This window comes from Pristiophorus japonicus, chromosome 1, assembly GCF_044704955.1.
Source record: "Pristiophorus japonicus isolate sPriJap1 chromosome 1, sPriJap1.hap1, whole genome shotgun sequence".
NCBI lineage: Eukaryota > Metazoa > Chordata > Chondrichthyes > Pristiophoridae > Pristiophorus > Pristiophorus japonicus.
The window spans coordinates 297,374,301-297,389,479 of record NC_091977.1 but is presented as its reverse complement, the minus strand read 5'-3'; the positions used below and the strand labels follow the sequence as shown (position 1 = coordinate 297,389,479).

The 15,179-nt window shown below is 44.5% G+C and overlaps 1 protein-coding gene across 5 annotated transcripts in view; it reads left to right on the top strand.

Moving 5' to 3' along the window:
* The window catches only part of LOC139271122 (neurocalcin-delta), a 484,215-nt gene that overhangs the window by 403,737 nt on the left and 65,299 nt on the right, over window positions 1–15,179 (top strand). For 4 of the 5 annotated variants that reach the window (XM_070888489.1, XM_070888488.1, XM_070888490.1 and 1 more), the window contains one exon: window positions 10,973–11,371. In XM_070888489.1, the coding sequence (XP_070744590.1) occupies window positions 10,994–11,371 (378 nt within the window). In that variant the 5' untranslated portion in view covers window positions 10,973–10,993. Of the gene's footprint in view, window positions 1–5,320; window positions 5,356–10,972; window positions 11,372–15,179 lie in introns of those variants that run through there. The other variant, XM_070888491.1, reaches the window with a different exon arrangement.

Here is a 15,179-nt window from a genome sequence, read left to right as displayed (position 1 = left end):
GGCAAAATAAAACTTACAGATGAGCCTTTTCCATTGATGAGCAAACTGCAGGCAAATTTCAAAAAAATCTTCCAGAACTGCCTTTTTCCTCGAAGTTCCAACTCCAGGCGAATTTCAAAAGATGCTTCCAGGCACATCAATACATTCAGAGAAGCCTCCTCCCTCGAAGACCAAACTGCAGGCACATCACAACATGAAGGAGGGTCTTTTCCTTCGTAGAGAAAACTCCAGGCACATTGTGACATTCGGAAGAGCCTTTTCCACGCACCCGACCCGACCTGCTGCTATCCCTGGTCGATGGTCCTCCACGCAAGAAACTCCAGGCACATTGGAAAAGATCACTGTATTATATTAAAAACTGGACATTGATTTTTGTTTTTAAATAGCCTCCCTTACATTTGCAATGTTTATCTCTGTTTGCATTTGAAGACAGTGATGCAGTGCATAGGCTGATTCAATAAACAATCATATATTTCAAGGGATATTTAAGTACTGTAAAAATGTTATTATCCACTAGAATAGGGTCTGATCAACTAGATAAGTATGTTTATCTGTCCGCCTAATATAAGTCCGCCTAACCTGCTCCGTCATCAACATCAATATAGTCCCAAAGCAATGACAGCAACAGAAGCAGTGCCACAGAAAAATCAACGCCGAGGCCCAAAAGACCCAGCAAAGAGAGCCCTATACAGCCAACACCTCACTGCTAACCTGCCGATCCTTGATGACCCCGAGACGCAGAATGCCCACAGCGCTTGGTCTGCCCTCCAGGCCACCATAACCAGTGCCTACAAAGAGACGCTCGGTCACTCAACCAGGAAACACCAGGACTGGTTTGATGAGAATGACCAGGAGATCCAAGAGCTAATAAATCGCAAGCGCAGGGCATTTCTTGACCTAAAACATTAACCCAACTCGGGAGCAGCAAAGCAGCTTTACAGGCGGCTTTAGGCCGAGGTCCAACAAAAAACCCGCAACCTAAAGAATAGATGGTGGGTGGAGAAAGCACAGGAGATTCAGCAGCTGGCCGACAGCCATGATGTGCGAGGATTCTTCACCACAGTCAAGTCCACCTATGGCCCAAGCACCCAAGGCCCCACCCCACTGCTGGCCAAGAATGGGGAGACACTTATCAAAGACACAGAGGCATACAGGACCTGCTGCAAGGAGCACTTCAAAGATCTCCTTAATCGAGACTCTGCCTTTGACATGAGTATCCTCGATTCCATCCCACAGCATACTACCCGCCACCATCTCAGCAAAACCCCAGCCCTGCATGAGGTAGAAAAGGCCATCCGTCAGCTCAAGAACAAGGCATCAGGAACGGATGGAATCCCCGCTGAGGCACTAAAATATGGCGGAGAGGCATGAATGCATGACCTCATCTCTCATCTGGAAGGAGGAGAGCATGCCGGGAGATCTCGGAGCTGCAGTAATCGTGACTATCTTTTAAAAAGGGGACAAGTCCAACTGCGGCAACGACAGAGAAATATCCCTGTTGTCAGCCACTGGGAAAGTCATCGCTAGAACCCTCCTCAACCATCTTCCTGTGGCTGAGGAGCTCCTCCCGGAGTCACAGTACGGATTCCGTCCACTACGGGGTACAACAGACAAGATCTTTACGGCGCGACAACTGCAAGAGAAATGCAGGGAATAGCACCAACTCTTGTACATGGCCTTCTTTGACCTTACAAAGGCCTTTGACACTCTAAATCGCGAGGGTCTATGGAGTGTCCTCCTCCGTTTCTGCTGACCCAAAAGTTTGTTGCCATTCTCCGTCTGCTCCACAATGGCATGCAAGCTGTGATCCTGACCAATGGATCCACCACAGACCCAATCACTGTCCGGACCAGGGTCAAGCAGGGCTGCGTCATCGCACCAACTCTCTTCTCGATCTTCCTCACTGCAGTGCTTCCTCACATTCAGCAAGCTCTCCGCTGGAGTGGAACTAAACTATAGAACCAGTGGGAAGCTGTTCAACCTCCGTCACCTCCAGGTCAGATCCAAGACTGTCCCATCCTCTGTCGTCGAACTACAGTACGCAGACAATGCTTGCATCTGCGCACATTCAGAGGCTGAACGCCAAGTCATCGTCAACATCTTCACCGAGGCATACGAAAGCATGGGCCTTACACTAAATATCCATAAGACAAAGATCCTCCACCAACCTGACTCCGCCATACAGCACTGCCCCCCCCCCCCCCCCGCCCCTAGTCATCAAGATCCATGGCGCGGCCCTGGACAACGTGGACTACTTTCCATACCTCGGGAACCTATTACCAGCAAGGGCAGACATCAACGACGAGGTTCAACACTGCCTCCAGTGCGCCAGCGCAGCCTTCGGCCATCTGAGGAAGAGAGTATTCGAAGATCAGGCCCTCAAAACTGGCACCAAGCTTATGGTCTACTGGGCTGTAGTAATACCCGCCCTCCTATATGGCTCAGAAACATGGACCATATACAGTAGACACCTCAAATCGCTGCAGAAATACCACCAACGATGCCTCCGCAAGGTCTTGCAAATCCACTGGGAGGACAGATGCACCAACGTCAGTGTTCTCGATCAGGCCAACACCCCCAGCATCGAAACACTGACCACACTTGGCCTGCTCTGTTGGGCGGGCCACATTGTCCGCATGCCGGACACAAGACTCCCAAAACAAGTGCTCTACTCGGAACTCCCACACGGCAAGCAAGCCCCAGGTAGACAGAGGAAACGTTTCAGGAACATCCTCAAAGCCTCCTTGATAAAGTGCAACATCCCCACCGACACCTGGGAGTCCCTGGCCAAAGACCGTCCTAAGTGGAGGAAGAGCATCCGAGAAGGTGCTGAGCACCTCGAGTCTCGTCGCCAAGAACATACAGAAAACAAGCGCAGGCAGCAGAAAGAGCGTGCGGCAAACCAGACTCCCCACTCACCCTTTCCTCCAATGACTGTCTGTCCCACCTGCGATAGAGACTGTAATTCCCGTATTGGACTGTTCAGTCACCTGAGAACTCACTTTTGGAGTGGAAGCAAGTCTTCCTCGATTTCGAGGGACTGCCTATGATGAGGAAGTATGGGAAAATGTTGGGAGTCCATTATTAAAGAAGCAGTAGCAGGACGTTTGGAAAAACATAATTCAGTCAGGCAGAGTCAGCATGGATTTATGAAGGGGAAGTCATATTTGACAAATTTGCTGGAATTCTTTGAGGATGTAATGAACAGGGTGAGTAAAGGGGAACCAGTGGATGTGGTGTATTTGGACTTCCAGAAGGCATTTGACAAGGTGCCACATAAAAGGTTACTGCACAAGATAAAAGTTCACAGGGTTGGGGGTAATATATTAGCATGGATAGAGGATTGGCTAACTAACAGAAAACAGAGAGTCAGGATAAATGGCTCAATCTCAGGTTGGCAATCAGTAACTAGTGGGGTGCCGCAGGGATTAGTGCTGGGTCCCCAACTATTTACCATCTATATTAATGACTTCGAAGAAGGGATCGAGTGTAATATAGCACAAGTTTGCTGACAATGCAAAGATGGGAGGAAAAGCAATCTGCAAAAGGATATAGACAGGCTAAGTGAGTGAGCAAAAATTTGGCAGATGGAGTATAATGTTGGAAAGTGTGAGGTCATGCACTTGGGCAGAAAAAAATCAAAGAGCAAGTTATTATTTAAATGGAGATAAATTGCAAAATGCTGCAGTACAGCGGGACCTGGGGGTACTTGTGCATGAAACACAAAAGGTTAGTATGCAGGTACAGCAAGTGATCAGGAAGGCCAATGGAATCTTGGTCTTTATTGCAAAGGGGATGGAGTGTAAAAGCAAGGAAGTCTTTCTACAGTTATACAGGGTATTGGTGAGGCCACACTTGGAATACTGCGTACAGTTTTGGCTTCCATATTTATGAAAGGATATACTTGCTTTTGAGGCAGTTCAGAGAAGGTTCACTAGGTTGATTCCAGAGATGAGGGGATTGACTGATGAGGAAAGATTGAGTAGGTTGGGCCTCTTCTCATTGGAATTCAGAAGAATGAGAGGTGATCTTATCGAAACATAAAAGATTATGAGGGGGCTTGACAAGGTGGATGCCGAGAGGATGTGTAAATGTGGATTCTTTTCCCTCAATCTGGTTCAGTGAAATCACTGAGTCGAATACCGATTGTGCTTTAAACAAAGCAAGCTTTTATTTAAAAAGCAAATCCCGATCAGGGACCTTATCAGACAGAAGGAATGCAACTCTGATAGATCGCACTCACTTCCTACGGACAAAGTGAAGTTACATTGTAAAGGGACGACGGTTATACATTTTCGGCAAAAGATAACAAGATAGGGCTAGAGTGACATCCTAGTTCAGCCTATCCCTTTTGATCCCTCTTTCCCTTTGTCCACTCATAAGCCGACCTAAGTATGGTCTGATTTTAAACAAAGACCTTCTGTTAATGTTTCAGGTTAATAACATGATTTAATAAGACCTTGAGGTTTTTCTGCAAGCTGTGGGTTTTGTTTCAATATGTGTTAGTGTTGTAATATTTTGCAGTCTCGAGTCTGAGATTTTCATGGCTATTCTTTCATGAGTTCTTTGTTAGCTTATACTGTCCATATATAATTCCCACGTTCTCAACTTCTCGACTTTAATATCCAGTTCACTTCACTGTCTTTATTGCTTATACATTTTCACATATCCACATTCCCCCCTTTTATCATTCCATGATAACACTTAGGATCATTCTAGGAGTATCGCATTCATCCGTTCACACTCTATTTCCTGAATCATATTGTTGTTATTGTCGAATAGTTCTTTAGTTCGTTGGATCATAACCCGGGAGCCCTTGACCACAAGAGGGTTTGCTAATCTTGCCAATCATGACTTTACCACAAAGGTTAAAGCAACCAATAATCAAGCAACAGGTAATTATTATTACGATGAGAATAATTGCTCCATGCGTTAGATACGATCCCCAAGATCCACCTAACAGCCAATCAAACCAGCCTACTCCTCCTGCAGGGGTGGTTAACTTCTTTACCTCCCTTCTTCTGTGATCAGCGAGATTGGTTGTTTTCTTAACTATCAGGAATGTAAGTGCAGCATTCAGATCCTATCAGGGCACACATTCCCCCTTTCTCAGCTAACAGGTAATCGAGGGCCATTCGGTTTTGTAATGCTACGGTCCTTATTGCTACCATTTCAGCTGTGATGCCCTCCAGAGCTTCAGCAGTATTGTTAGCTATCTGTTCCAATATCGTCTCTAGGTTCTGTACTTCATCCATGAGATGTCCTATCCGGATTGGGAACATCATGACCCCAAAGAACTTGTCGGCGGGGGTGATGGCGCGCTTGTATCGGCTGGAGGCATGTGCTTCCGCCAAGGTACGTACTTGCTGCACAAATGGCACCACATATCCCAGATAACAGGATCCTGTCCATCTTCCGGGTCCCAGGACTGGGCCCACAAACCTCCACCTGTGTTATCCGGAAGGTGAGAGAGATGGTGACTCGTGCACCTGTGGTGATGTTGAGACTGTGTGGGCAATTGCTATACCCTATGATATATCCCTTGTTACTGGTGTCATTTCGGATTAGACATATGTCCCCGGTTGGCCTCCCAATCCCTGAGGTATTGGTCAGGGCTATGAATGGGGGTTCCTTTTCACGGTTATAGGTTGGTTGGTACCATCCCTGGAATGTCTGACTAATGGGGTCTCCAGCACTCTCCCACTTGGTGACCTCCACTTGGTTGTTCACGTGGTAACGGTATGATACTCCTCCTGGTCTTCGTGATCCCTCTTTTGACCCGCCTTTCCTCTCTCGTATTTGTATTGGCCCCCCTCCTCTCGTGATAGTTTGGCTCTGAATCCATCTGACAGTCTCAGTTAGGGTTAGTGGAACGGGGCGCAAAGGAATTCCCCCTTTGGAATGTATAGGGAATGTGAACACACCCAACATCTAGAAAAGTTCCCATTTTGCACATAAACATAAGACATGTACAAAAAGGTGTTTACATGGAGCTCTCGTCTCTGTCTCCCCTCCCATGCGCCGAAACTGTCATTATACAGACTGTGGCATACAGACACAGTTTCATCTTATGGCTCAGGATTCAGATAAATAGTCCAATTATTTTGCTGATTAAAAGAGTTCGGTTCTCCCGTCTCTCTTCTTAGGTCACTGTCGGTGTAGCTGGCTGTCTATCACTGCGGGTAAAAGTTCAAACTGGTCCATGTTACAATTAGGATGTCAACGGCCTTGTTCAGCTATGGAGAAGAGGAAATCTGAAACAGAAACAGGAATTAGAATAACCAGTAAAATAGGTTCGTTAGAGGGTGGTGAGCTTACAGTGGTGCAGGTGAACCCAGACACTTTTCCCCTCAACCTTGGCTGCAGTGGAGGTAGTGAGTAACACCTGAAAAGGCCCCTCCCATCGTGGCTCTAATCCTTTCCGAATCCATACTTCCCTGGTGCCACGAGGGACAATTCGGGTAAAACTGGGAGGTCAAGGTGAGCCTCTCGAACCTGGTTGTGAGCTAGTCGCAGAGCCTGAGTCAGAGAAAGAACATAGGTGGTCATCAGTCGAGCTGAGATACCATATCTAGGAACAATTTCCCTCATTAACACCTTAACAACAGTTTGAGCCTTATTGTCCAGGGTAGGGTAGGCTTCAATCCATCTGCTAAACACATCTACTATTACTAACACATATTTGTAACACTGAACTTTTTGCAACTCAATGTAGTCCAACTGAAATGTCTCAAAGGGACCTTCGGGTAGGGGCGTTTTACCCCAATCACAGGGGACTCCCTTCCCTGGATTATGTTGCTGGCAAACCAGGCAACGACTACTGATGTTCTGGGCGAGTGCCTGGAGTCTAGGGTGCCACCAAGTAGCCAAAAGTGTGTCACTCGTGTTCCTAGCTCCACAATGAGTAGCAAAATGCATACATTCAATAACCCATAGAGCCAACTCGTCAGACATGCAAGTCTGTTCCGCGGGAGTGGTCCAGAGTTTAGAAACATTGTCATAAGTACATCCATAATTTTTCCACAACAGTTTTTCTTTTTCAGGAGCGTCCTCCTATGCTTTAATAACATCTTGGATGGTTGGCATTGGTTTTCGCAGGATTTTTAGCCTGACTCATCATTTTGGGCACTACCATCTGTTGGTCACGAGAGGCCTGTTTAGCCTCTTTGTCAGCACAGTGGTTCCCTATATCAACCGAGGATTTTCCGGTGGTGTGGGCGGTACATTTAACAATGGCAATGTGCTTGAGGAGCATGAGGGCTTGCAAAAAATCAGATACTAGTTGCTTATGGGATATCTCATTCCCCTGTGAGGTTAGGAATCCCCTATTTTTCCATAATTGTCCGAAATCATGGGCCACCCCAAAGGCATACCTAGAGTCGGTATAGATATTGATACAGGCTCGGGTGAGGGTGAATAGTTCAGCTTGTTGGGCAGAATAGGCGGTTTCAAAGGCGGTAGATACCAAGACCTGATTCTCCTGTTTTACTATGGCGTATCCTGAGATTCGTGTACCTTCTGGATTAATAGAAGAACTTCCGTCAACATACATAATACAGTCTGGATCTTCCATTGGTACATCAACTAAATCTTCCCTGACTGATGTGGTCTCTTGAATTAAAGATAAACAATCATGACTGGGTTCTTCCTCATCTTGGGGCAGCTCAGTAAGAAAACAGGCCGGATTAATTGCAGTACAGTGCCGAAAGGTCAGCTTAGGATTGTTTAGTAAGTAGATCTCATATCTGCTTTGCCTGGCCATGGTAAGGTGTTGAGTCTGCAGTTGACTCAGGAGGGCAGCTATGGAGTGAGAGGTGTATACAACAATATCCTGCTGGAGGGTAAGGTTGGCAGCAGATTGAAGGCTATTGTAGATGGCAGTTAATATTTGAGTGCATACAGGGTGCCCCAAGGCAACGGGGTCTATTTTGGAAAAGTAGTAGGCAACAGGCCTATGCTTATCCCCGTGTTTCTGAGTTAAGACAGCAGTAGCACAGTCTTTCAGGATTGTACAGTACAGTTGAAAGGGCCGGTCATAGAGGGGCCGGCCCAAAGCCGGAGCTTGTAGCAGGGCTGTCTTTAGTTCCTTAAAGGCTTGGACGTCTGCGGTTTCTATTTCAAAGCTGACTTACTTATTTGTATACGGGGTGAGGTGCTTAGTCATCAGGGCAACATTAGGGATCCAGGATCTACAGTAATTGATTATCCCCAACCACTGTCGCATTTGTTTAGCCGTGCTAGGGACTGGAAACTGGCAAATTGGTTCGACTCGGCTAGCCTCCAAAGCTCGGTGGATACTCGGTATTGCCTGTGATTTAAGTGAGTACTGTCGGATAGAGGGCCAGTCCACATTTGTACATCCCGGCTGGTAGGGTCAGCCTCGTCTATAGCCTGGCGCACCATAACTCCCAAATCTTTAGCGTGGTGGGGAGGTAATACTTCACGAGTAATATGTGGTGCCACCGTTGGGGGCTGTCCATTTCCACAAAATCTGCCTTCCCTTCCGGTCCAGTCACTCTAGCCCTTAATAGAATTTCCTTCACTTCCCCTTCGTGATCCTGATAAAAGTTCTGCAGGTCCTGATTCTTTCCACTGGGATCGTATGCTAGGGTCACATGATAGGGTGCCTGCGGCAGGTCCAGAGACCACCACTGAGAGGTTCTAGTGGTATAATACTGCCGCTTAAGGGTTCCCTGTTTTACAATAATCCCATCACGTGATAGGGTGCCTGCGGCAGGTCCAGAGACCACCACTGAGGGGTTCTAGTGGTATAATACTGCCGCTTATACTGTCCATATATAATTCCCACGTTCTTAACTTCTCGACTTTAATGTCTGTATACATTTAATATCCAGTTCACTTCACTGTCTTTATTGCTTATACATTTTCACATATCCACAGATGTTTCCCGTGATAGGGGAGACTAGAACTACGGGGCATAATCTTAGAATAAGGGGCTGCCCATTTAAAACTGAGATGAGGAGGAATTTTTTCTCAGAGAGTTGTAAATTGTGGAATTCGCTGCCTTAGAGCACTGTGAAGCTGGGACATTGAATAAATTTAAGTCAGAAATAGACAGTTTCTTAACCGATAAGGGAATAAGGGGTTATGGGGAGCAACCGGGGAAGTGGACCTGAGTCCATGATCTGATCAGCCATGATCGTATTAAATGGCGGAGCAGGCTCGAGGGGCTGTATGGCCTACTCCTGTTCCTATTTATGTTCTTGTGTTTACTACCTTGTATTGAAGCCTGCCTAATTTTTTTTTTTTTAAAGTGCATGCGCAGTCAATTTTCGGCGCACGTTATAAACTCCACCCCCCAAAATGGACTTGGGTAGCGCAGTGCTAAAAATAGCTTAAAGTTCGGGGAAACTGCTGGATTTTTTTTACGCTAATGGTGGGGAAAAAAAACATATGTTAAGGTTAGTGGATGCCAGAAATCTTTATTGTGGAAAATAGGGGCCATAGTACCAGAGATGCAAGGAAAACTACAAATAAATCAAGAGGAGGAAGTGATTGGATTGAATACAAGTTTTTAAAAAATGGAGAAACTAATGCTATCAAAGATAGACAAATCTCCAAGATCCAATGGTTTTCACCCCAGGGCATTAATAGAGGTAGGCGAGGAAATTACTGATATGTTAGTCATGATCTTTCAAAACAGTCGATTCAGGAATTGTCCCCTTGGATTGGTAAACTGGCAATGTCATTTAAGAAGGGTGGGGGAGATAAACTAGGAACTTATAGGCCTATTAGTCTAATGCCAGTTGTGGGGAAGTTACTAGAATTTGTTACTAGGGACAGAGCGACTGAGCATTTGGACAAATATGAACTGATAACAGCAGGAATTTGTATATCAAAAAGTTGCAAAGGGACATTGATGGATTAAGTGAGTGGGCAAAACTATGGTAGATGAAGTTCAGTACAGAAAAATGCGAGGTCATCCACTTTCAACCTAAGAAAGATAGATCAAACAATCTTCTAAAAGACAAGAAACTGGGAACTGTGGATGAGCAGAGAAATTTAGGGGTCTCAGTACAGAATCACTCAAAGCTAGTGGACAGGTACAAAAATTCATGTAGAAGGCTGAAGACAGAGGCGCTGCATGAAAGGACTTAATAACACGCCCTTTAAAGAGGTGCGAACAGCTGCTTGAACTACCCAAAATAGTTGGCACGCTTAATACAGTTTATGCAATGCCATTGTAATTGATGCTTATGCTAATGTCAAATGGTTAGCACCATTTGCCTGATATCGGAGATTTTCTGGGACAAGCGGGGATTGTACTATGTATTGTACCTGTAATAGTTTAACATGAAATGCAGTTTCATGGATGCTTCTGATGACCTTGCTCCTTTGAAAGAACTTGTTCATTATAATAATAACTATTGGTAGTTCATTCTTTCATTCTACAGCCCTAATCTGCAAACAGGATAGCCAATGTAGCTAATAATGAATGCCTTTTAAAGCACCTCTGTAAACAAAAGTGACAAATCTTTTTTTTTTACTTTTCGACTGAATTATGTAGTGTTATAAACTGCATTGGAATACATCATTACATCACTTGTGTTTGATTCTACTACGACAATAATTATGCACTCTCTTCTGATTGCACTCCCTTACCAAATATTGTATGGAAAAAGACTTGACAAATATATATCATTAATACATCATCTCTTTAATATCCAGCAAGCCCTCCCTCCTGAGGTGATTATGATAGAGTTCTTGTTGGTAAGATATAGAGTTCTCTCAAATAAAGTCTTACTGTGGATCCCAACCAAGATATTAACTTATCTTTAATCCTTCAGTTACTGACTGATCTTCTGTATGTTTCCAGAATTTTTTGTTTCTATTTCTTGCATATTTTTCAAAGTGTTCTTTGATATCATGCAGTTGCTACTGAGAAATAAATTCATTGGATTCGATCTCTAACTCTAGCTCAAATCAATGTTCTTTTGAAATTGTTCTGCAGCTGAAGACCGCTAAATTCAAGATGGGGAAGCAAAACAGCAAGCTACGGCCTGAGGTGATGCAGGATTTGCTGGACAGCACCGACTTCACGGAGCACGAAATCCAGGAGTGGTACAAGGGTTTCCTTAGGGATTGCCCAAGTGGGAACTTATCAATGGACGAATTCAAGAAAATTTACGGGAACTTCTTTCCCTATGGGGATGCTTCCAAATTTGCTGAGCACGTTTTTCGCACTTTTGATGCCAACGGAGATGGGACAATAGACTTCCGGGAGTTTATCATTGCACTAAGTGTCACATCGAGAGGCAAACTGGAGCAGAAGCTAAAGTGGGCATTCAGTATGTATGATCTAGATGGAAATGGATATATCAGCAAATCGGAAATGCTGGAGATTGTTCAGGTAACCCTTCAATTATTGTAATTTATTATATATTGTAATATATACTTCAAATGTTCTGATGATTTTGGGCCCCATTTGACTTTCTTGTGTTCTTTGTCTCTACTTCTGGTGGTAAGCTGGGTTTAGACCTTGTGAACTTGCGAGACCAATACTACTGTGCTCTGAATCATTGAAAGGTGTATGCTTCTTGCCGAGTTAGACCCTGTTTCAGTTTTTGCTAAGGATGTGTGAACTACTTAAAAAATGTAATTGCCCATGAGAGAATAAGGGGCAAAATTGGGCTCCTTTGCGCCTCCTGTTAGCGCCTCCGGTGGGGGGTGGGGGGGGGGGGGGGGGCGGCGGGGGGATTGCAAATGGATGTGCCACCAAACGTGGCGAGATCAGTGACTTCCGCTAAATTTGGCAGGAGTTTTATGGAGGCGGTGCGGCGTTGTGCCCCGATTTTCTTCGCCTGGAGATCGTGATATCATCACCCCGGTAGCGCCCCGGACCTGAAATTGTGTTCCGCCCCCTGCAGCATCACCGCACGAAAACACCGGCAGCTGCAGGAGGTGTTTATCGGGCGGCGGGCCGATGCTTAAAGGCGAGGTGGCCAAGGTAAGTTTTAAAAAAAACTTACCTTCTCTCTTGCAGGTTTTTTCATGGGTTCCTGCCCGCAATCAATCAGCCCGGCACTCTGCTTGAGTGTCAGGCCGGATCACAGCTGCTGTTGTGGGGAAGGTAAGTTTTTTTTTCTTTGCAAAGCTTGCAGCGATGGCCCTTCCCTTTAAGGGAGTGAAGGAGCCTTTCGACGCGGCAGGGCTGCACGGCCCAGTGTACAGCGCTGCTGAACTCACCGCCCTACCTGCTGCTGATTGTGCTACAGGAAGGAAGTGGAGTGCTTGATTTAGCGCTCCACTTCCTTCTTGGAGCACCTGGTGCTAATTTTTCAGACTTTTAAAAGTTAGCGCCCCAGATGGGCACTCCCCAATTTAACCCCCTAAGTCTTTGCGTAGACATCACAGAGCACAAGATTCAGAAGTGGTACAAATATTTTCTCAGTCTTCATTTTGGATTTGTCAGATGCTGGTCTAGAGTGTTTTCAATAAAGTAGTCATACCTTGTGATCTTTTCATCATAATTGCCATGGTAACATAAAGTTAATGGGTGAGCATTACTTATGAGAAACAACAATTTTAAAAGCAAAGCAACAAAGGACTCAAATGAGAACTGTCAGATGATGTTTCCATGACCAAAACTGTTCCATTTTAACTCCCAAGTGTCAAATAAAGTGTGTCGATATGGCAATGTTGAAGCAAGCATCTTGTATAAATGACTCCAATAGGCTCACTGCAGGCACCAGTCTGGGATTGGTGCCACAAACCATTGAAAACCAGTGTGCAAAGTAAATATGGCAATCTGAGGACTTCAGTTTAGCTCCCATGCTAGGACATCACAGAATCATCATCATGGTATTGGTGATGTAGGGCAAGGAGAGAAGACAATACAAGTTATCGTATTTTCTTCTATTCCACTCTTAAGGTCACTGTGTACCATGTATAATTGCTCATTATTTTGCATATGATTCTACTTGGAACGAATAGTTCATCCAGATGTCCCAATGAGTTCATTGGGTCCTGAATTTCCATGGAGGTGTGCTCAATTGTCTGCATTAATTTCCGTGGAAACTCCAGAAAACGGTGCACTGGGGTTCCAAAGTTACGATGGATGAGTAGGAGAATGCCTGCAGAAATTCGCCCCATCTTCTTGTTGTTGGATGAGGTGTTACAAATGTAACTGAATAAATACAACCCACATCTGTTTCACTGACCGGGCAAAGGTAAAAGTATTGTTGTAGTCACTTATTCAAACATGTCTAACAATAAAATTTGCTCAATGTAATCATGCTTGGATTTAAAAAAAACATACGATTTCATTGATTATTTCTGGAGCATTAAATGGTACAAAAGATCTTCATAGTCATTACTCTGAAGTAAAAGAGAGAGAGAGGTAAGTAAATATGGATACTGAGTTTGCAGAACACCAGAAAGCTCCTAAAATTCACTATCCCTAGAAAACATTGTGACCTTCCATTGCGCATTATCTTTTGTTTGAGTGTGCAAAACTGCGCTCTGAGACTGAGAGCAAAATGAAAGAGGGAAAAAGAAATGTAATAAAATGACAGGAGGTTGCCTGATTATCAGTTAGTGAGTGTCCGCTTGACTCAGTTGGTGGAACTCTAGCCTCCCATGTTAAAAGATTGTGGTTTCAAGTGCGAATTTGAGCATGTAATCGAGGCTGAAATATGTTTTCACCTATTTAAGTGACGACCAGAAAATGTAGGAAAGGCACAAGTGAAAAACCAGCGTGCAAGAAAGACTGGGGCTCATTTTCATTTTTATTGGCGGGTGAAAAACTGACCCTAGCAAATCGGCCGCTGATTTTACAAGTCACCTGATTTTCTTTGAAAAGAAAAAACGTGTAGGGTGTAAAACAGGCAGCCGATTCGCTATTTGCTTTTTACCCAGCGATTAAAAGTTAAAATTGCCTCCACTGTGTAAAATAAAATTAAAAATCTGTCGTTGGGGAAAATGCTGGAGTCCATTATTAAGGAAGCAGTAGCAGGACATTTGGAAAAGCATAGTTCAATCAAGCCGAGTCAGCATGGTTTTATGAAAGCGAAATCATATTTGACAAATTTGCTAGAGTTCTTTGAGGATGTAATGAGCAGGGTGGATAAGGGGGAACCAATGGGTGTGGTGTATTTGGATTTCCAGAAGATATTCGATAAGGTGCCACATAGAAGGTTCCACCCTTTAAGATGTAACTCATTGTAACACCTGTGAAGAGAGTCATCCATGTCACGAGGGACTGCCTAGTAGTAGTAGGAGTAGTACTGTACAAGATAAGAGTTCACGGGGTTGGGGCAATATATTAGCATGGATAGAGGATTGGTTAACTAACAGAAAACAGAGTCAGGATAAATGGGTCTTTTCCGGTTGGCAAACAGTGACTAGTGGGGTGCCGCAGGGATCGGACCTGGGTCCTCAACTATTTACAATCTATATTAGTGACTTTGATGAAGGGACCGAGTGTAATGTAACCAAGTTTGCTGATGATACAAAGATGGGTGGGGAAGCAAATTGTGAGGAGAACACAAAAAATCTGCAAAGGGATATAGACAGCCTAAGTGAGTGGGCAAAAATTTGGCAGATGGAGTATAATGTGGGAAAATGTGAGGTTATCCACTTTGGCAGAAAAAAAATAGAAAAGCAAATTATAATTTAAATGGAGAAAAATTGCAAAGTGCTGCAGTACAGAGGGACCTGGGGGTCCTTGTGCATGAAACCCAAAATGTTAGTATACAAGTACAGCAAGTCATCAGGAAGGCATCAGTTGGCCTTTATTACAAGGGGGATAGAGTATAAAAGCAGAGAAATCCTGTTACAACTGTACAGGGTATTGGTGAGGCCACACCTGGAGTACTGCGTACAGTTTTGGTCTCCGTATTTAAGGAAGGATATACTTGCATTGGAGGCTGTTCAGAGAAAGTTCACTAGGTTGATTCCAGAGATGAGGGGGTTGACTTATGAGGATAGGTTTGTAGGTTGGGCCTATACACACTGGAGTTCAGAAGAATGAGAGGTGATCTTATTGAAACTAAAAATAAGGGCCATAGGGCCCAAATTTCCCCATGAGTTGCACCGTTTTTTTTGGTGTAACTTGATTTTTCTGGTGTATCTTTTTAGTTGCAAATATGGCCATTTAATTTGCACCAGTGTAAGTGAGTTAGTTAGGTTTTTTGTTAGGTCAGTTTATTTTTCAGTGT